Source organism: Megalobrama amblycephala, linkage group LG6 (genome assembly GCF_018812025.1).
Source record: "Megalobrama amblycephala isolate DHTTF-2021 linkage group LG6, ASM1881202v1, whole genome shotgun sequence".
Classification (NCBI taxonomy): domain Eukaryota; kingdom Metazoa; phylum Chordata; class Actinopteri; order Cypriniformes; family Xenocyprididae; genus Megalobrama; species Megalobrama amblycephala.
Genome location: NC_063049.1, coordinates 3,734,690 through 3,757,591, shown reverse-complemented (window position 1 = coordinate 3,757,591; position 22,902 = coordinate 3,734,690). Strand labels below are relative to the sequence as shown.

Here is a 22,902-nt window from a genome sequence, read left to right as displayed (position 1 = left end):
GTATAGTGTTGTATGACAACTGTTCACATTAAACCATATAGATTTTGGGTGAATTTCAGGTCATCTCAGCATGTAGAGAGAAGAGATGGGGGAAGAGGGGGTGAAGGAAGGGAAATGTAGATTAAGGCAATGCTGAGGTGTGATTGACTCGGTGTGATTGAGTCTCGGATGAGGATGCTAGTTTTGCAAGAGAGAGTTCAAATGTTCATGTCCTTTGTTTTCTCAAAGAGTCGCCCTCTCTTGGTCCAGACGGTCCAGCATCAGTCAACTATATTCAGCAGTATGTGTTATATATAAGCACCTGTTGCTTTTATCAGGCACAGGCCTATGGCCAATCAGATCAGTCTTCAAACATCAAACTAACCCCTGTTAGGACAACTTCTGCAAACTACAAAATGAAGTCATGAATGGCATAAATTTACATTTACTATTAGTGAATGTGCATAATAACTAAAAAAAAAAACCTTTTAGTAGTCCAAGTCAAGTGAAGACTGTAGAAGCCATATTGTTACTAATGTTGTTTATCAATTTATCCATTATTATATTTTGTATTTCCACTTTAAGGAGCCATTTTAGGATCTGCCAGGGGTTAGCCATTTTAAAACAGGAAGTGATGTGGCAATGGCAGGGGGAAGGGAGACAATTTTTTGACCTACACTATACTGCTCTACACTTTTTCTGGATTCACGGTTTTGTTTTTAAGTTTACATGTTTTTGTTACAATAAAAAGGATTGATTAAATGATATGTAGCGTCAAAGGTACTTTCCCCACTAGTGGCTAAGAACCAAAAGGAAGCCACTACAAAAACATTTATTTTTGGAAGGCTTTATATAATACAGATTGTTTCAAATCAGCTTTAATGATCATCAGAAAAATAATGATTCAATAATGCAAACAGAGATCAATTCTCTAAAAAGACAATAGTGTTGTTGAACTGAGGTCAGTTCAGTGATGATGCAGATCCATTGTTAAATTAGTTCAGTTTGACTTTATAGCAGCTCTGCAGAAAACAGTTCCCTTTCATGGGAACTGTCGACGCTACGTCATATGACGTTATGGGTTCCCATAATGTCATATGACGTAGCGTCTCGTTCCCATATTCAGGGAACCAGGGTTACACAAGTAACCCGAGACGTTTTTCATCGTCCAGCTTAGTTCAGTTCTCATCAAACAGTGTCAGAGCAGTCCTTATAAAATAAATACACAAATAATAAAAAATTAATTGAAAAAATAGCTTTTTAGTGTAAATATTAGTCAAATCATTTAGATAGCCTAATGCCCAAAGTAGTCTAAATGTGTTGTCAGCATGACCCAATGGTTGAAAAATGACAAGAATGAACTCAAAACAACATCAGTGAACATTTTAAAATCTTTATTAAAATTTGCAGTTAGATCTGAATTGTATTTCAGTCATTCTAGTGAAAGTCACGATGCTGCAAAATAAACAATTATAGAGAAACAGTAACATGTACAACTTCAAAATATGCGACGAGGAAAAACAGAAATATGTGCTCAATTCGTTTTTTGTATCCCTAATGTTAGGAGACGACATTAAACCCTGATGAAAGCTTTCTAATAAAAGCACGTGCAAAGCCGATCATTTTAGCCTATTATGTAAAGATTATGAACAGTTGAATATGTAAATGAGCGCGTGTCCATTCGGCTGTATTACCTTATCGAAATAATCTATCAAACATGTTGTGATCTGAAGATAAAACAACAACTTTCATTCCTTTCGTTTGTTTGTATTTCAGTAAAGCCACGCCCACAGCGGAGTGAATATTCATGAATGTGCTCGTATGCTCCGCCCACTGGAACAGTGTTTCACAGGAACTCAATATTACATTATAATTATCTAGTGTGCGTTCAGAGGATTATAATGCTAAAATCAGCTGAAACTGTCTTTATGTCTGTGGTCTCCTACTGTAATGAATCGGGACTCAGGCAGAGATTCATGTGCAAGCTTTTATTTACAGTGAGCATGGTTGTACAGGCTGGGTCGAACGGGCAAACAGGAACAGCAAGGGACAGGCAGAATCGTAGTCAGGAAACAGGCAATGGTCAGGACAGGCAGATATCACTCACAGGACGTTAGACAAGGCAAGGGTCAGGACAGGCAGCGACGGGTCAGGAATGGGTAACAGACAGGAACAGTAACGACAGGCAGACAGGATATAAATGCTCAGAAATGACACCAGAGTAATCAAGACTTCGCGGTGAGGTGGTGTGTGAAAGTCCTTTATAGTCCTGGTAATGCGTATCAGCTGGGTGTGGTGATTAGTGTGGAGTGTGCATGGCTGTATGTGGCAACAGGTGATTGGTGGAGTGAGTGCATGTGATTGACAGGGGGGATGATGGGAAATGTAGTCTGGGACTGACTGGATACGTGACAGAATGTCCCCCTCCCGGAAGGCGCGTCCTCGCGCCGTAGATGGCACAACCGGGGAGGGGGGGTGGGTGCATTGGATACGCAGATGGGAACGGGGTGTCCAATGCAGATCCAGGAACTCAGGTATCCACGGTGAGTCAGGTACCAAGGGCGGCCATGGCGGGTCAGGTGCCACGGGCGGCCACGGCAGGTCAGGGTCCATAAACGGCCATAGTGGGTAACAGTCCATAGTTTGCCATAATAGTTCTGAGGCTGTTATAGGCAGTGACCGGGCAGGAACCCCACCCACAAACTCCCCACCCCTAGGTCTACTGCCCCCCCCCCCCCCCAAAAAAGTTCTTGGGGAAATCAACGGAGGACGTAGCGGGTTGATGGGCAAGGAGCTCAGGTGGCGCCAGCAGGGTGGAGCAAGGGGACTTCGTGTCCATATCCGAGGAAGCAGACAGCTCGGTGACGGCCTCTGTGGCCATATCAGGGAAAGCGAGCAGCCCTGGGATGGCCACAAGCTGTTCTGGAACGGCAGCGAGCCGCTCAGTGGCGGCAGCAGGCTCAGGCTGGTAGACTGGTCCAGAGTCAATACAACTTGAGTGCATCCTCCAAGCACGCAAGAACGCCAAGTAGTAGAAGGCCAAGACCGTCCTCCAGGCCTTGAATGAACTGGCATGGAGCTCGGCCTAGTTTGGGACGACAGCGGCCTGCTCGGGCTGGCAGACTGCTCCAAAGTCCATAGAGTTCGAGTTTCTCCTCAACGTACGCAGGACAGCCAAAACATAGAAAGTGAGCACAGCCCTCTGGGCCAAAACAGGACTGACCAGGAGAGCAGGCTGCTCTGGAGTGGACTCACTGGCTGGAACGCCCCCTACATCCCTACGCATTGCAGGGGTGGCCATCTTGCCCGTGGGCACTGGCAAGGCAGCCATTTTGTCCATCGCGTCCGAGGCGCTTGAGTGCGTTGCAACAGGTGAACTTGAGAGCGTTGCAACAGGCGAACTTGAGAGCGCTGAAACAGGCGAACTTGAGAGCGCTGAAACAGGCGAACTTGAGAGCGTTGCGACCGGCAGACCAGAGTCCTGCACGGGTTCGGGTACCCGCGGGTACCCGACGGGTGACCCGCAAATTTGGCTGAAACGGGTGAAAAATATCTAACTGTGTCGGATACGGGTGTGGGTCGGTTCGGACACGGGGGAAACACGGGTCTAAACACGGGTTCAAAACAGTCACGTGCAAACGTAAAAATAAATGCATATTTTTAGGAACACTTCTAAAAAACTATGCCTGTATTTCAAGTTGGTAAAATATTTTTTTTGTTTATTTGAGCCCGCGCCCTCCCAGGAGTCTCTAGGCCACATTCCACTTTTAAAAAATCACAACCGCGCGAACTGCTGCATGAGTCGTCGAGATGGATCCTGAGGAGTTGAAAAAAAAAATAGCTAGAGGAGACTGTAAAGTTGTCGACAATACTTCATCAAAACTCAAGTCCAGTGTGTGGGAGAAATTTGGAGTCATCTCAGATGAAGAAAGCAATATTGTGAAAGGCTTTGCTGCATGCAAAACCTGCCTTAAAGTTTTCGTTTTCGATAGCCGCAAATGTGGAACTTCGTCGCTGAGGAAGCACGCAGATACCTGTGCCGGTAACAAACTAATCACCAGTTCTATCGAACAGTATCTTTCAAAGGGGACAGAACTGAAGGTGCCTCGTAGAGATGATAAGGACACCATAACCAGGCTGTCTGTGAACTTTGTATGCAATGATTAGACCCTTTGATGCAGTACACGGCGAGGGATTTTTTGCATTAGCACAAGGGTTGATAGATGTTGGTGCTCAGGCTGGCCATGTGGATGTTAAACAACTACTGCCTGACCCTACGACGGTTTCTCGTGGTGTTAACAAATATGCAGAGGAGATTCGCCATAAACTAATCCCAGAACTTAAAATGCAGTTGGAGGGGAGTAATGGAGCTGTTACATTGGACATGTGGACTGACGATTACAGAAAAACCAGCTACCTTTGTGTTACTCTGCACTACATTAACAATAAGTGGGAGCTTATCGAAAGAGTGCTGTGTACCTCTGAGTGGGACAGTTCACTGCGTAAAATGGCTGACAACATTAAACCAGCCATCATCAGCGCATTGCGTAAATTTGGCATTGATGAATTCTACTCCAAACTGGTGTATGTGACAGATAGGGGCGCAAATATAGTTGCGGCCCTGCGTACAGTGACCAGATTGAGCTGCGCTGCCCATATTTTCAATACTGTCCTGTACACTACATTCAAACCATCCCAGGAGGATATGTATGGAGAAGAAGTAACTGCAATGATTGACTCAGCCAAGTCACTGGTAACATATTTCAAGCAGACCAACCTCCAGGCTCGCCTGAAAAAGACTCTTAAAAACTCTGTAGAGACACGTTGGAATTCCCTGCATACAATGCTAGAGTCTATCAGCAGTCAATATGAAGACATCCGCACACTTCTGGAAGAGCGAGGGGAAGTTGACCGCCTCACAAACTTGGATGAAGAGGCCCTCTCCGACTTTGTTGCATTCCTGGAGCGATTTAAGGAAGCCACTAAAGCGTTAGAGGCATCGAAAACCCCGACCCTCCATCTAACCATTGTTTGGTATGAGCGCATCAGACGCCACTTGCGAGCTTCTTCAAATGATAGCATGATCATTTCCTCACTGAAGGAGAAATGCCTCAGTATTCTCCAGGACAAGTTCGACATTCATCGTTTACACAGACTTGCAATGTTCCTGCATCCTAAACTGAAAAGTATGAAGCTACTTGCTGACAGTAGTGAAGTGGCAAGCGTGCACAGTGAGATGCGGCGCCTTGTGAAAGGTCAGTATTAATGCAAACACAGCCACAGGGGGGTTGAATGAGTGAAAATAAAAGTGAGATTTTGAGGGGAAAAATTTATTTTTATTAAATAACATTTGAAAAACCTGTATAAACTGAACACCAAAGAACAATATTAACTATTGAGCGATGGTGACGCGTTCATGAAAAATGTCACAAAGAACCGGCAAAAGTAGCCTAATGATTATGAATATGTCAAATATTGCCAGGACACATTTCAATTGTTTATTAATAAACAAGTGTTTTCTGTGTCGGCTGCAAAGATGAAGTTAACGATGCTGACTCGCGATCTTCGCAGTAGTGAACACGCCAGAGAGAAATGCACATTTCATACAGATTACATAAGCAGAGAGCAGTCTGTTTTATTTCGTTTTGAATTGTTTTGTTTAAAAGTACACATTTCAAGCTTTCTATATATTTCTCAGGTCTGTGAGGCATGTAGCTTATACCCTGAGTTTCGGTTAATTTATGAGACTAGCTCCAGTTCACGCGCCGGCGCCTCCGCTCCGTGTCCTGATTATATTGCCTGCTATATTTACTTCTTATTTATTAAATCCAGGCAATTGGTTGATAAAACATTGATTAAAATTAAGATACAATTAATACAAAACGAAATTCACTTTAAAGAAAGGCTTTATACAATAAGAAACTTAATGAAGTGGTCAAAATAATGTCTGCCCACTCTGTCTCCCGACATATTGCGCAACTCATGATCTTACTCTTTTCACTTCTCATATAATCAACATAGATGAAATATATATATATATATATATATATATATATATATATATATATATATATATATGTATTATTATTATTATTATTATTATTTTTTATTTATTTATTTTTTTTTTTTAAACATAATTGTGAAAATCGTTTTCTTTAATGACTAGGCTACCACACGTAGAGGCCTAATAGCCTACAGTACAGAGAAATATATAATGTCGGAGCGGGATTTGAGCGAACGAAAAATGTTTTGCCACCTAAAAGTTACAGATTTTTTGTGTCACGTAGGCATGTGTATTTCCCTCATATTAAATATAAAACGCATGTGTATACTGATATTTTTCTAATGTCTGGACTCCTCTATTAAGGGGTGTATGGATATATAAACAGACGTTTCAATATAGCTATTGGTATTAAATGCATTTTCTGAGAATTTATATTTCGAGTTTTGACTGCAAATGTCACGTCCATAAAATTATTGCACTACAATGTTTGTTTACATTTATTATAGACCTTAAGGATAAGTGTGGAAGTCCTGAGGAGCAGTGCCACCACCCCCCACCGGAGAAGCGAGTTCGAGTGTCGGCGGACACTTTATCAGACGTAGAAGATTCCAGTGATGAGGCTCCGCAGTATCAGGACGAAGTGGCTGCTTACATCGATCACAAAACGCCAAAAGATGACCATTTTGACATTTTGTCATGGTGGCAAGACCATGCTCACATTTTCCCTAATATTGCCCAGATTGCGAGGTCTATCCTCGCCATCCCTGCATCCAGCGCTGCAAGTGAGCGAGACTTCTCTTGTGCTGGATACGTTATCCAAGAGTGGAGGAGTCAGCTGAAACCGTCCACAGTGGACGATGTGCTTTTTTTACACAGCAATTTAAAACACCACACCACAAATAGGATCTAATCCCCTCGCACGGCAAAAGGTAGGCCAAAATTGCCCCCATTAGATCTTGGATTCGTAAACGGGACAGTTTCACGTCTCAGCCCTAATTGTAACCTATACCTAGGCTGTATGGTTAAGTAGCATAATTCACAGGCCAGTGTATGTAGCGTTTGTTAGGATTCGCATACAACTGGACTTTTCTTTCATTTAAAAGTAGCCTATCACATAGCCTACACTGTTGTTGTTATTGTTTATTTTAACACTGTTAAGTAGCCTATGTGTGGTCTGCAGGGCGTGTTTGAACCCGAAATTGTCTGATGTAGGCAAGACGAAATTGCATTACTCAGTTTTGTGGTAACGTCAGCCATGTTCTTTATGTACCGGCTTTTTGACAACTTCGGCTGAGGTTGTCCTTGTGTTAAGGCCAAAGGCCTTGTAATAACTTCTGTATGACCTGGCAATAAAAAATTGAAAAAAAGTGTGTCTATAATGTGATTGGCTAAACTGATTTGATTTCGGGTGCGGGTCGGGTGTCGGTTCTATTTTAAGCCGTTGATCAGCCACACTGGAATGCAAACCACTCCACTCCCTGACTGATCTAGAGACGTGACGTGACTCTGGGCGATCAGCGGAGACGTGGCGTTGCTCTGGGCGATCAGCGGAGACGTGGCGTTGCTCTGGGCGATCAGCTGGGAAATTAACTGTTGTTGTTGTGACGGTAGCCACCATCTTGTGCGTGTTCCTTGGCGCGGCGGCCATTACGTGATCTACCATGGTGTCGCATTCCTCTGTGACCCCCACAGTAAACAGAGAACCAACAGACAACAAAGCAAAGTCCATAAAGCTGCTGAGTGATGAACGCGGTCCCTCTCGTCTTAGTTTATCCTGGAGAGGTTGGTTGACGCCATCACAGAAGAAGTCAATCAAAGCACAGTCCGGTAGATCAGAGAGGTAAGAAATGTCCAAATATTCCTGCACATATTCCTCTAACGATCGTGTGCCCTGCGAGCTCCACAATAACAATTGCGTAATGTCCATACCATGCAGATGCTCTCCGGGGAAGCTGCTGGATCGTAGTGGCGGCGAAGTCTTCTGTAACATAGCGGGACTGAGGCAGAGATCCATATGCAAGCTTTTTATTAATAACATGAGTGGTCGTACAGGCTGGGTCGATCAGGGGCAAACAGGAACAGTAAGGAACAGGCAGAAACGTAGTCAGGGTACAGGCAGTAGATCGAGGCAAGTGGATATCATTCACAGAACAGTATACAAGGCAAGAGTCAGGACAGGCAGCAACGGGTCAATAAACAGGAACAGGCAAGATCAAACACAGGCAGACAGGAAACAAGGAAACGCTCAGAAATGACACACTGGGTAATCAAGACTTCGCAAACTGGTGGTGTGAGTGTGAGTCCTTTATAGTCCTGATAATGAGCTGCAGCTGGGTGTGGTGATCAGTGTGGTGTGCTAGGGTGGATGTGGCAACAGGTGATAGGTGGAGTGAGTGCATGTGATTGACAGGGGGGATGATGGGAAATGTAGTCCGGAACTGACAGGATTTGTGACACCTACAGCTTTACAATCAGTTAAGATTTGACAAATGTCAAGAGTGTCCCAGGCCTAACGTGGATTATACTATAGCAGCGTTTCTCAAAGTGTGGGGCGCGCCCCACTGGTGGGGAATAAAGACATGACAAGTGGGGCACAACAAACGGGAGGAAATTTGGTCATTTTTGTCTCTATTAATTATTCATCTCCATTAATTCCTTTATTTATTGACCATACACTAAAGTCAAAACAGCGACACATTTAAATGCAAGCCTTACTTAAAACAACATTAGACTGCAAAGAAAATGTCACGTGGAACCATAGTAGTCTACGAGAATAATTTAACGTTAACGTCGGCATGTTAATTGAAGCGAACACAAGCTTTAATGTGGAGAGGCAGTAGCGGTTATAAAAGGTAGCAATGGATAAGTTTGTGACATGGAATGATAAGAAAACTTATTCGACACCAGCAGAGAAAACCAAGACAGACAGTGGACCTGATCAACCAAAAAGCCAGCGAAAATAAACTATGATGAGGCATATCTTGGTCTTGGGTTTACAGTTGGTGCGGTGGGGGCCGATGAGAGACCTGTGTGTGTTCTCTGCCTCAAAACATTAGCAGCAGATAGCATGAGGCCCAACAAATTAAGACGACTTTTAGAGACAAAACATCCCGAACACGTTAACAAGTCGGTTGACTTCTTCCAAAGAAAACTCTCAGAATACCGTCAGCAGGAAAGTCGAATGCTAAAATCTACAGAAGTTAATAGAAATGCACAAATGGCGTCTTTCAAAGTTGCGTACAGGATTGCCCAGTGCAAGAAACCACATATGATAGCCGAGCAGCTCATTCTTCCCGCTGCTCAGGACATGGTGTCAGTTATGCTGGATGAGACAAGCGCCGGCAAACTGAAAGCTATACCTCTGTCAAACGACACAGTTGCACGACGAATACACAACATTTCAGATGATCTTGAGGACCAACTCATGGAAAAACTCAGAGACAGGATTTGCACTGCAAGTAGATGAGGCTACTGTCAGCAATCAAGATTGTTTGTTCATTTCATATGTCCGCTTTGTATATTCTGAGTCACTGAGAGAGGGTTTGCTGTTTTGCAAATATGTCCAAACTAGGGCGACGGCTGATGAACTCTTTATGATTCTTGACAGTTATCTCATAGAACATGATCTGAAATGGGAAAACTGTTTAGGCTTTTGCTCCGATGGTGCTCAGACCATAGCAGGAAGAAGGAAAGGACTGCAGGCACTTATAAAGCGGGTCGCTCCACAAGCGCAATGGACATACTGTGTTATTCACAGGGAGGCGCTCGCGTCAAAGCAGCTCAGCCCCGAACTAAACAAGGTCTTGACGGACGTTGTGGCCGTGGTCGATTTCATCAAAGCCCGACCCTTGAAAGCGCGAATGTTCTCCGCACTTTATGAGGAGATGGGAGCTGATCATACAGGTGTTTTATTTCACAGCGAGGCAAGGTGGCTGTCCCGAGGCAAAGTGTTGTCGCGAGTTTTTGAGATTAGAGCGGAGATTGGGGCCTTTTTGGAAGAGGAACACATGTATGACGCTGCAGGCAAGTTCAGTGATGAACAATTTCTGATGAAACTGGCCTATCTTAGTGATGTATTTGGAAAGCTGAACGAATTTAATATTCAACTTCTAGGCAGAGACAAGCATCTACCTCACCTAGCAGACAAGATCACTGCATTCATCCGAAAGCTCGAGGCATGGGGCAGACACCTTGATCAAAGAAGTACTGATGCCTTTGAGAATCTGAGTGAAATTGCTGAAACCAGTACTTCTGGAGCCACCACAGTGATCCCATGTGTCAAACAGCACATCTCTACATTGACAGAATAGTTAAAAAAATACTTTCCAAACAACAGCGTCCAGTATGACTGGATTATCGATCCTTTTTTCATTATAATCATATATTGTTCATTTATTTATAATGTATTTAAAAAGACTGTTGTCAAAATTAATATTTTATCTGCAGCACCTGCAGATTTCAGCCCTGCAGAAGAGGACCAATTCGTTGAGATGACGAGCAACTCCACTCTTAGGCTGAGGTTTCCAGTTCAGACACTGAGTGAATTCTGGCTTGGAGTGGAGAAAGAGTATCCACTCATTGGGTAGAGGAGTCTAACCATTCTTCTCCCCTTTGCTACATCTTATCTCTGATGGGATTTTCAGCTGTTGCTTTGCTGAAAACAAAATACAGATCTCATCTTAAGATTGAACATGACTTGAGAGTGGCAGTATCAAGCCTAAAACCTCGCTTTGAAAAGATGTGTACTACAAAACAGGCTCATTGCAGCCACTAAAATAGTGAATAAGATGATCATTTTTTTGTAAATTTTGTTTGTTCTTTTTGCTAACAAAAACAAAGATTAAGCAAAGCACAACTAGTCCACACTTTAATTTTCTCTGAATTTGATGTTATCAGAGACAAAATGTAACAATTGCATTACTATTATTTTATTATTTTATTATTTACTATTATTTAAGTCTTCATGCAAAGTGATAATACAGTTGCACTTATTATCTCTATTTGAAAGTTTTTAATACTGTTAAATGAGTTATTTCATGTCATGTTTTTTTTTTTTAAAAAGTGATGTTAATGACATACATTTTAATAATTTTTAATAGTTAAACTTAAAGCCTAGTTTATTACCATTTTGTCGGGGCGATTGGGGACAGGTGGGGCTCGGAACCCTTCCCTACCTCCAAAGTGGGGAATGGCAGAAAAAGTTTGAGAAACACTGTACTATAGTAGTAGAAAACTTGGTACAGTATTGGGTAAAGTAATTTGTTTATATTACTATAGTTGTTATATTACCACAGCAACTATAGAATTAACACAACAAATTAATTCAAGTACTTTACTGTAGTATGGTTCAAAAACACTACAGTATTTACTATAAAAATTACTGTGGTATTTTTTAATGTTTAACCCATCAGATTCTGTGACCCTATAGATTGATCAATATAAAACTATATATAAAAATATCAAATATAACTATAGGATCTCCAACATTATTGGGTAATTCTAGTTGAAAGTAATAAGAATAAATATAATACTGTGTATCAGACAACGAGAATATATTAAAACGAAACCATTCTTTGTATATCGTCCAGCATCAGTCAATAACAGCGCAGCATTAATGTTTAATTTATTCTCTATACAATCATGTCTATGCTCGCCACAATATCTACCTTAGACGGGTTTTTTTTTAAACATAAAACATATTTTACAGTATCATTTCGCTTCAGCGTCTGCCCACTGCACATCATCACGCTCTCGCGCGAACATTTGCTGAACAGCGACACCTGGCGACAGTTTCCGATAGATCACCGATTTCAGCACAACACCTTTTTCAGTCACCTGCCGTCTATATGAAAGTGAAAATAATCTTCAGAGCTGATGTTTCGCCATTTTAAACAGACAGAATTAATCATTTATCAGACAGAATATCTATAAAACTGTAATAGAGTCGATTATAAAAGTTTAGGCAGGAATTTATGTGTTTCTACTCGATGGAAAAGCTGTAGGATTTCTGTGAATCGGTATGTATGATATTCTTCAACCTAAAGAAAATGAACAATGTTTCTTTTGTGTTTAATGCTGACTGTGATTGTGTAAAAATCTAAAGAGCATTTGTGTTTACATGTGACTAACTTCATGTATTTGAGTGATGGTGATCTATTTCTCCAGCTCAAGATCATTCAGATGAGTTATAAAAGCTGTTTGATTACTTTAGTTTCTGTGATTGTTTGTCACTTCCGTCTAGAGTCAGAGGTGGAGATCAAACTGTTCAGATCCATCATGGACGACACACAAACATCCAGAAATGAAGATTATTTTCCACAATACAGGTATTTTGAGTACCTTACATATCCTTTTATGATGTAGAGGAAATGAGTGTCTACAGATTTTTTTTTGTTTTTTTAATGCATATTATCTTAAGATGATTGTAATCATGAATGATGTTCTGTTTTAGCTCAGTTCATCAGAAGAGATCAGAACCAGAGCCCAGCTGTGTGTCTATGAAGAGTGATGTGTCTATGGGTCATCCAATGAATTTTAAGAGTGGAGATACACGGACTGGCCTCAGGTATAACATTTCTATAAAAACATGATTATAGTATGACATTCTATATTATCATGTATTTTCTACAAGAGATAGCCCTTGTGAAAAAAAAGTGCACTTTAGTATACTTTTATAAAGTGTAATTATTGCACAAATAATATACTTAAAAAGAACACACTTAAGTGTGAATTAAATGTAATGTTTTCATCGCTTAAGTGCATTCTATTTGTAATTAATTTCAAATGTATCACAGATTAAGTTCATATTAAATGCAATAAGTTGAACTTTTGAATGATTTTTTTGAACAATTTAAGTGGTACTTTAATACAACTTTATGATAACCTTCATAATTACGTCTAGTATGTTTAAAATATAGTTGAAGAGCACTGCTTAATATACTGACAAGCAATTAATGTGAACTAAAATATATTTTAATATCAGTTATAAATACACTTAAGTGTGAATTAAATGTAATGTTTTCATCGCTTAAGTGCATTCTATTTGTAATTAATTTCAAATGTATCACAGATTAAGTTCATATTAAATGCAATAAGTTGAATTTTTGAGTGATTTTTTTGAACAACTTAAGTGGTACTTTAATACAACTTTATGATAACCTTCATAATTACTTCTAGTATCTTTAAAATATAGTTGAAGTGCACTGCTTAATGTACTGATAAGCAATTAATGTGAAATAAAATATATTTTAATATCAGTTGTTAATACACTTAAGTGTGAATTAAATATAATGTTTTCAGCCGCTTAAGTGCATTCTATTTGTAATTAATTTTAAATATATCACAGATTAAGTTCATATTAAATGCAATTAGTTGAATTTTTTTTTAAGGGGCCACCAATATTAGGTCGACCTTCTCCTGGCGAACCTTCTCCAGAACTCCCGGGAGCATTGAGACTGGGGGGAACGCATACAGACGCAGCCTCGGCCACGTCTGTAGCATGGCATCCAGCCCTAGAGGTGCTTTCCCTGGGACCAGAGGAGGATGCGACTGGCCAATTTTGATAATAGGCGAGACCGCAAGCCCCCCTGATGGTTGATGTACGAGACCACCGCAGTGTTGTCCGTACGGACCAACACATGGTGATCTCTCAGGTCTGGGAGGAAGTGTTTCAGTGCAAGAAACACCGCCATCATCTCCAGCCGATTTATGTGCCAGGAGAGCTGATGGTCCTCCCAAAGACCCTGCGCCGAGCGACCACTCATGATCGCCCCCCAGCCCGTGAGGGAAGCATCTGTCGTAAGCATTACACGACGACCAGAAGTCCCCAGCACGGGTCCCTGGGTTAGAAACCAAGGCTTCTTCCACATGACCAGAGCACGAAGGCATCGCCGCGTGACTTTGATCATGCGAAAAGGATTTCCCCTCGGGGAAAACCCCTTGGTCCTGAGCCACCACTGTAAGGGTCTCATGTGCAGGAGGCCAAAAGTAATGACGTTGGACGCAGCTGCCATCAGACCCAACAGTCTCTGAAACTGTTTTACAGTGAGTGACTGGCCTAATTTCACCCCTTTCACGGCCCCGAGAATGGAACTCACACGAGCAGGGGACAACTGCGCCTGCATCGTGGTGGAATCCCAGATTACACCTAAGTAGTTTGCAACCTGACTCGGGACCAGCACACTCTTTTTGGCGTTGAGCCTCAGCCCAAGCCTTTTCATGTGCGACAGAACAACATCTCGATGTTGAACTGCCAATTGTTCTGTTTGAGCTAGTATCAACCAATCGTCGATATAGTTCAGCACGCGGATGCCCTGGAGTCTCAGCGGAGCCAGCGCTGCATCCACGCACTTCGTGAACGTGCGGGGTGAGAGGGATAGGCCGAACGGAAGAACCCTGTATTGGTAAGCTTCGCCCCCGAAAGCAAACCTGAGGAACTTCCTGTGTGAAGGATGGATGGATACATGAAAGTATGCGTCTTTCAGATCTATCGCTACAAACCCCAGATAGCAAAATTGATATGGCCCAGATCTGGCGCAAATTTGACACTTTCCTTTGGCCCACTTTTGGCAGGAATGATGGCACTTGGGCGGTCCGCTCTTGTTTTCCAGATTTGGACCACAAGCAAGCCACAATAATGCCGCATGTCAGCCATGAACAAAACGAATGAAGCAGAACTGGCCCACATCTGGGCAACAGTTCATTTTGATTCTGGCCCAGATCCAACAACCTTGCTGTTGCCCAGATGTGGGCCAGTTCTGCTATATTCGTTTTGGTTATGGCTGACATGCGGCATTGGTATGGCTTGCTTGTGGCCCAGATCTGGCGCAAGTTTGACACTTTTCTTTTGGCTGACTTTTGGCAGGAATGATGGCACTTGGGCGGTCCGCTCCTGTTTTCCAGATTTGGACCACAAGCAAGCCACAATAATGCCGCATGTCAGCCATAAACAAAACGAATGAAGCAGAACTGGCCCACATCTGGGCAACAGTTCATTTTGATTCTGGCCCAGATCCAACAACCTTGCTGTTGCCCAGATGTGAGCCAGTTCTGCTATATTCGTTTTGGTTATGGCTGACATGCGGCATTGGTATGGCTTGCTTGTGGCCCAGATCTGGCGCAAGTTTGACACTTTTCATTTGGCTGACTTTTGGCAGGAATGATGGCACTTGGGCGGTCCGCTCCCGATTTCCAGATTAGGGCCACAAGCAAGCCACAGTAATGCCGCATGTCAGCCATAAACAAAACGAATTAAGCAGAACTGGCCCACATCTGGGCAACAGTTCATTTTGATTCTGGCCCTGATCCAACAACCTTGCTGTTGCCCAGATGTGAGCCAGTTCTGCTATATTCGTTTTGGTTATGGCTGACATGCGGCATTGGTATGGCTTGCTTGTGGCCCAGATCTGGTGCAAGTTTGACACTTTTCATTTGGCTGACTTTTGGCAGGAATGATGGCACTTGGGCGGTCCGCTCCCGATTTCCAGATTAGGGCCACAAGCAAGCCACAGTAATGCCGCATGTCAGCCATAAACAAAACGAATTAAGCAGAACTGGCCCACATCTGGGCAACAGTTCATTTTGATTGTGACCCAGATCCAACAACCTTGCTGTTGCCCAGATGTGGGCCAGTTCTGCTATATTCGTTTTGGTTATGGCTGACATGCGGCATTGGTATGGCTTGCTTGTGGCCCAGATCTGGCGCAAGTTTGACACTTTTCATTTGGCTGACTTTTGGCAGGAATGATGGCACTTGGGCGGTCCGCTCCCGTTTTCCAGATTAGGGCCACAAGCAAGCCACAGTAATGCCGCATGTCAGCCATAAACAAAACGAATTAAGCAGAACTGGCCCACATCTGGGCAACAGTTCATTTTGATTCTGGCCCTGATCCAACAACCTTGCTGTTGCCCAGATGTGAGCCAGTTCTGCTATATTCGTTTTGGTTATGGCTGACATGCGGCATTGGTATGGCTTGCTTGTGGCCCAGATCTGGTGCAAGTTTGACACTTTTCATTTGGCTGACTTTTGGCAGGAATGATGGCACTTGGGCGGTCCGCTCCCGATTTCCAGATTAGGGCCACAAGCAAGCCACAGTAATGCCGCATGTCAGCCATAAACAAAACGAATTAAGCAGAACTGGCCCACATCTGGGCAACAGTTCATTTTGATTGTGACCCAGATCCAACAACCTTGCTGTTGCCCAGATGTGGGCTAGTTCTGCTATATTCGTTTTGGTTATGGCTGACATGCGGCATTGGTATGGCTTGCTTGTGGCCCAGATCTGGCGCAAGTTTGACACTTTTCATTTGGCTGACTTTTGGCAGGAATGATGGCACTTGGGCGGTCCGCTCCCGTTTTCCAGATTAGGGCCACAAGCAAGCCACAGTAATGCCGCATGTTAGCCATAAACAAAACGAATGAAGCAGAACTGGCCCACATCTGGGCAACAGTTCATTTGAATTCTGGCCCAGATCCATCACCTTGCTGTTACCCAGATGTGGGCCAATTCTGCTTTATTCGATTTGTTTATGGCTGACAAGCGGCATTGGTATGGATTGCTTGTGGCCCAAATCTGGCCAACAGGAGTGGACCGCCCAAGTGCCATCATTCCATGCGGTATGTGGGCCAGAGCGAGGTGTTGGATCTGGGCCAGAATTAAAATGAACTGTTGCCCAGATGTGCGCCAGTTCTGCTTCATTTGTTTTGTTCATGGCTGACATGCGGCATAACTGTGGCTTGCTTGTGGCCCTAATCTGGCAAACAGGAGCGGACCGCCCAAGTGCCATTATTCCTGCCAAATGTGGGCCACATGAAAGTGTCAAGTGTGCAACAGATCCAACCCCTTTGCTCTGGCCCACATACCACATGGAATGATGGCACTTAGGCGGACCACTCCTGTTGGCCAGATTTGGGCCACAAGCAAGCCATACCAATGCCGCATGTCAGCCATAAGCAATACAAATAAAGCATAACTGGCCCTAATCTGGGCAACAGTTCATTTTAATTCTGGCCCAGATCCAACACCTCGCTCTGGCCCACATACTGCGTTGAATGATGGCATGATGAGCGGTCCACTCCTGTTTGAAAGATCTGGGCCACAATAAAGCCACAATCATGCCACACGTAAGCCAATAACAAACCAAATAATAAACCAGAACTGACCCTAATGTGGGCCACAGTATATTTTTATTTTAACCCTAGTGGATTAAAATAAAAATCCTCATGTGGCCCACATGCTGCCTAGAATGGTGACATTTTGACAACGCATTACTGTTTACCAGATCAGGCTATTTCAAAAGTCAAGTCACCTTTAATTTAACACTTTATAGACTGTTTCAAAGCAGCTTTACAGGCATAAACAGGAGAATGATTCAATTATTCCAGTTCAATTCTGCTGTAAAGCAGCTCTAAAAGAAATAGTGTCATTGTTCAGCTGAAGTCAGTATGTTTTAATTCAGTTCTGTTCAATAGCTGTATAAAGTTAATCAATTATGAAATCAGTTCAATTTGTTATAAAGCAGCTCTGCAAAAAACAGTGATGTCATTGTCCAGCTCAGTTCAGTTCTCATATGATAGTGTCAGTGCAATCAAATCAATATTATTGCTGAATATTAAGTGTCCCAAACTTAGCAAGCCAAAGGCAACAGGGGTAAGGAACCCAAAAGAGGCTCAGTCAGGGACCAGTTCTCCTCTGGCCAATGAACGAATATGGTGTGATGTGATTCAGGCAGCAACACAAGTCAGATTGTGGATTGGTATAATCTAGAATATTTCATATGGTTCCATCAGTTTGAAGATCAAGATACAACACGCCGGCATAGAGTTGAAGCTAGCCGTAGGGGTCTGTGCAGAGGACTTGTCTGGTTCTTGTGGTCTTTGCTGAGGATCTTTGCCGATGGCTGTCAACGAAGTTCTCACAGGGGATCTGTCTGGCTTGTCTAGTTGACATGGTCTTCGTTGACATTTAGGCTTGCGTCGTGGTCATGCCAAGATGCAGGTCCACCATCTGATCTGGATTTGGAGGGGATCCTGCTGACTATGGTAACCTCGGGATAAGGAAGAGACAGACAAAATGTTGAAATGTTGAAAATGTTTTGAACTCACACCAAAACTCCCATTATAATCAACAAACCTCTTATTTACATTGTGTTTGCACTGTTAGTTACGATGAACGTATTTGTTAGTGAGCAGAATTCGAGTTTCAATGATGAGATCACTGCTTACATACACTCAACATGACTGTGATCAGCTACAATGCTCATTCAAAGTTGCAACCTTTCATGCCACTATCTAAATATAATGCAATAGATCTAAATGTAATGTTATAGTCAAGTTTTTAATAATACATATTATTATGTAATAATGTCACAGTTAATCTCTAAAATAAAAACAACATAAAGAGTATATTTTAAATACTTTTTAATGGCATGTTTTTATGAAATAAGGACAGTCTCACTGAAACTAAAGCCACGTTCGTGCACCGTCTGCATGACGTAATGTTCGTCATCTGGAGGGCTCACGGATGTCTGCATACCTCGTCCGTGTGCAGGCCAAATTTCAAGACTGTGTGGTGGATGGTGGATGCACTATTTTTATTCTCTGATCCTACCCAGCGAAGTCCCGTTGATGGCACGATTCGTGAATTAAATTGTACTGCATGTGTTGAACTCGGTCATCCACGCACATCTGTAGTTGAGTATACTTTGAAAGATGCGCAGACAAGACTGCACGTGAGATGCGTCTGGCCGCGGAAAGTGAAGTATACCCGGGTCTTAATACAGCTACTGATGTCCACTTTCTCACAACTCATTTACTTTTCAATTAAGACTTCATTTCAAGACGACATAAAAAAAACAAAATTGACCTTACTTACTTTGTTAGTGCATATTACTAGTCTTGTGGTGAACAATTAATCCATGCAAGTTAATACACCGAAAAAAATTGTTTGTCGTGGTAATCTTTAATCAAAATCTGAAATGTTACTTCTGGTCTGAAATGGTGCTCCTTCTCTGATAAAATAAAACCACTCCCCCCCAACCCTTAGTCTGCTATGAGCGAGAGACGGAGAGGAGGAGCGTTAAATTAAAACTCTGCCCTCTATTCAATATTCTGTTTCGCTTGGAAATATGTCACAACACTGGAGAAAAGACGTTTGCACTTCCGGTTCACGGGGACTTTAACTCATTTAAGGCTGCTCCATTGGTGATATTTAACAAAACTGACATTTTTGACATTATCGTGTGTGTTATTGTTTCTTCAAGCATGACAGAGAACTCGATACTGGTGGGCCGTCCATGCTCACTATACTGGTTCATGTCTTTCTGTGCGTCGTGTGTGTGACAGGACATTCAAAGACAGTGCGTTCTCTTTTTCTCTTTTGGTGCGCTTAAATGGTTTAAAAGCATTCGCAGAAATAAGAGCGTAATCATATATTGTAATGCTAGCCAAAGGATGAAACAAACAAAACAAAAAAAACAGTTACAGGTACAGTTCGCTTCTGATATAAATGCAAACGCACCAAGTTGTGGAAGTGAACCGCTATTAATGCCGTATTATTTTATAAAAATGTGTGTTTGTGTGTGTGTTTCACTCACTTTCCCGACGAGCGTGACTGACGTGCTGCAAACAGAGAGCTGTAGCATAACTTTTCTCATTTCTGCTCGCCTTCAGCATTCTACATTCGTGGGAGATAGATGCAAGTTCCGTTATGAACAAAACCTACGGTTCAAAAACAAAAATAGGGAGGAGAGCAACGTTATGCATTTTGCCGACTTCTCCTGTGCCATCGTTATTAAGCAACGTAGTCAACAGCTGCTGGTTTGATGACGAAAACGAACCGTGGTTCGGACCCAAATAATATAATGTGAACACAGTCCAGTGGGCGCAGGGAGAGGGGAGAGCAATTGAACTCGCGTTCGGTCCAGGCAATCGAACCAAGTGTGAAAGCACCCTTAGATGCATTTTAAAAACCAACCTGTTTAACACGAAATACTATTCTTCTCATTTGTTTTACTATATTTATGGTCCACAAAATAAATAAAGGAATAAATTAAGACAGTTAGGATAGCCTACCGTTATCAGCATGTTATGCTGAAATTTGTCTCTTGAGAATAGTTTGCACTTTGCTTTTTGTGTGATATACATTAGCTCACTTTCTGGCTCACACGGTGTATTTGACCAATTAGACGCGCAAACAGAGGCTTCAATGCTTGTCCGTCTTACACTCAGAGTATGCGCATAGAAACATCCTGCCAGTATTTAATTTTATTTTTAATATCAACCACGTCCTGCTCTTTACTTTCTCATTCATTCATGTTTCTTTATTAATAATGCCAATAGCCCTGCCCACTGAAAGCTGCGTGGACTGTCACACAAATACGAATATGACACATTTATAGGACATAAAGGTCTATGCAGTAAACGAAAGTAACTGGTGAAATGTTTCGAAATGTCCCTTGGCACAGCAGAGCACCAGTTTTAATAAAAGCATATGTTTAAGTTCAGCCACTATTTTACATACTTTAACATTTTCGCAGATGTTCAAGAAATTCTTTTCGCCGATACTACAAACAAGCCGCAGCCGCATGAATCTGATGAGTTCAGGAGCTCTTGGTTACCATAGAAACGGTGCGGTGATGGTGGTGATGGCCTCAACATCGCGGTAGGCATCTCATTACTGCGGTATTGCGGTTATCGTAGCTCTAATTCAAGCATTCAACATCCTCGTAGTATAATACAAATTAATACACACATATAGCAAAATAGACAGTGTAACTGACTTACAGGTTTCTTAGACAGTCCATCTTCATTCCTCTTTTTCTCTTCTCACTCTGTCTCACATGCAAGTTGAAGTCATCTTTTGATGCAGGATTCTTCTTAATCTGTTGCTGTGAGCCTGATGTTTCTGACAAGTAATAAAATTAGTTAGTGCAGTATAATGTACAATGAATACATAGATGAATGTCCAATTGAATTATAGTCATAATTTTATTTTACTGTTATGCCATAATAAAGCATAAGTAAAAACACTTGTCTACAGTACCGTGCTGAACCGACTGCAGGTTGGGAAACAGTGAGTGAAAGGGAATTCATGCTGGTCAATGCTGGTTTTTACAGCAGGAGGATCTACATTGAGGAGACAGACAATGTATCACTTCAGTATTATTGACCACTGGATTTACAGTTTAACTGGGCTACATGGGACTTAACTGTATATCATGTTACTTAAGTAAAACCAAACTAACGTTAACTGAATGTATGCCGTCACGTGACGTGAATGAACGAAAGAGACTCGGTTCAAAAGACTCGGAGGTGAACTAATCAACGTTATTCACGAGATATTACATAAAATAGTTAAAAACAATGAACTAATCAGTCTTGATCTACTGGCCGTATCATAAGAAAAATGTAAACAGCGCGAACATAGCAAATTACTATGTCCGGTCACTTAATCATTGTAGCCTACACAAACTACAAATCTTCTACATAAACATTCATATTTTTTTAAAAATAAAATCCTGAAAATCCAGAGATAGCAAAAGTTGAAATGAAGTAATTTAAATTCAAATAGCCTTACCTATGTGTTTGCTTGCTAACGATTTAAGTAATCATTAGCTAACTTTAATATCACATAAATACTCCAATCAAATATAACGAAGCAATCGCCAACAACATAAAAACATTGTTTAAATCCATTATTTTTTATGAAGTCTTACCTTGACTTTACTTTGTGCAGTTTTCAACCGTCAATTCTCCAGCCGATCCTCTCTGCTGTTTAGGCGCCTTTTCCGCGCGCCTACTTTTAAATTTAAAGGGCCGGAAATAGGAATTCGAACCAGTTTGAATTCTATTAAATAATGATCTCTAATAAAGTTAGCTGAAGCCTATAACATGATAATAATAATAAAATAAAAATACGAAATGTTTGAAAAGTTAATAGCCTAATATCAAATCAAATAATATCAAAAAACAATGTTCTCATTGCAGTTTTATGCTGTGCTGATTTACCCATTCATAATTTAATTTATCAATTAATAATATGACAGGCTATTTTTATTAATAAAAAAGTCATTTATAAATGTAAATGTCAATATTCAGTTAAAATGTAAGACAAAATAAATATTTTTATTAATGTTTGTTTTGTAATGTTTTATTTATTAGTTTATTCATTCATTCATTTATGTACTTATTACAATATCAGGGTCACTTGAAGCAGTTTATAAAATGACACTGCCTGCTTACATTGTTAATCCTGCATTTCATTCAACCAATCATATTTGAGTGACAAGTTTACAGTTTATGTCAAGTTTATGCATACAACCAGGGTTTTGTGCCGGTTATCATTTACTTTAAGGATAATGGGTTGGGTTAGGTTTAGGGTAGCATTAGGACTAACTTGTCCTTGGGATATTGTTACAAGTTCAACAAAACATGGACAGTGGAATATGTTCGGCTTGAAACCATGGCAAAGATTTTAACATACAGCAGCTCAAAATGTCACTCTACTAAATATATGTTCCAAGACCATAGTTCACTAATTTTAACTATGTTGTACACATTTCTCAATCAGACACTTTACTTACAGTACATGTACAGCATAACTGACTGTAAGAGCTGTAATAGTGCACATCTGTGTTTCTGCTACAGACACACACACACGCTGTGTTTTCATGTTTTATGGGGACCATGCAGAGACATAATGGTTTTTATACTGTACAAACTGCATAACCTATCCCTCTACATTAAACCTACCCATCACAGAAAACTTTCTACAATTTACATTTTCCAAAAACATCATTTATTATTACCCCCCTTCCCCATTTATTGTACATCCCCCCTCCCCTAGCCCTAAACCTACCCACCACACACAACTTTCTGCATGTTTTGAATTGAAAAAAGAAAAATGTTTTGTATGTTTTTA

General features: G+C 41.6%; 1 protein-coding gene and 1 long non-coding RNA gene across 2 annotated transcripts in view; one reads left to right on the top strand and one right to left on the bottom strand.

Annotated features, from left to right (window-relative positions):
- Positions 1-11,835: 11,835 nt before the first annotated feature.
- The window catches only part of LOC125269540 (NLR family CARD domain-containing protein 3-like), an 82,955-nt gene continuing 71,888 nt past the window's right edge, over positions 11,836-22,902 (top strand). Inside the window, exons 1-3 of the mRNA XM_048192426.1 lie at positions 11,836-12,000; positions 12,225-12,309; positions 12,435-12,548. Of these exons, the coding sequence (XP_048048383.1) occupies positions 12,260-12,309; positions 12,435-12,548 (164 nt within the window). The 5' untranslated portion in view covers positions 11,836-12,000; positions 12,225-12,259. The remainder of the gene's footprint in view (positions 12,001-12,224; positions 12,310-12,434; positions 12,549-22,902) is intronic.
- LOC125269687 lies at positions 19,525-21,859 on the bottom strand. Its single transcript, XR_007185171.1, has 4 exons — positions 21,698-21,859; positions 21,025-21,107; positions 20,766-20,886; positions 19,525-19,700 (listed from the first exon to the last, which is right to left on the bottom strand). It is a non-coding gene; the product is annotated as an uncharacterized LOC125269687 (long non-coding RNA).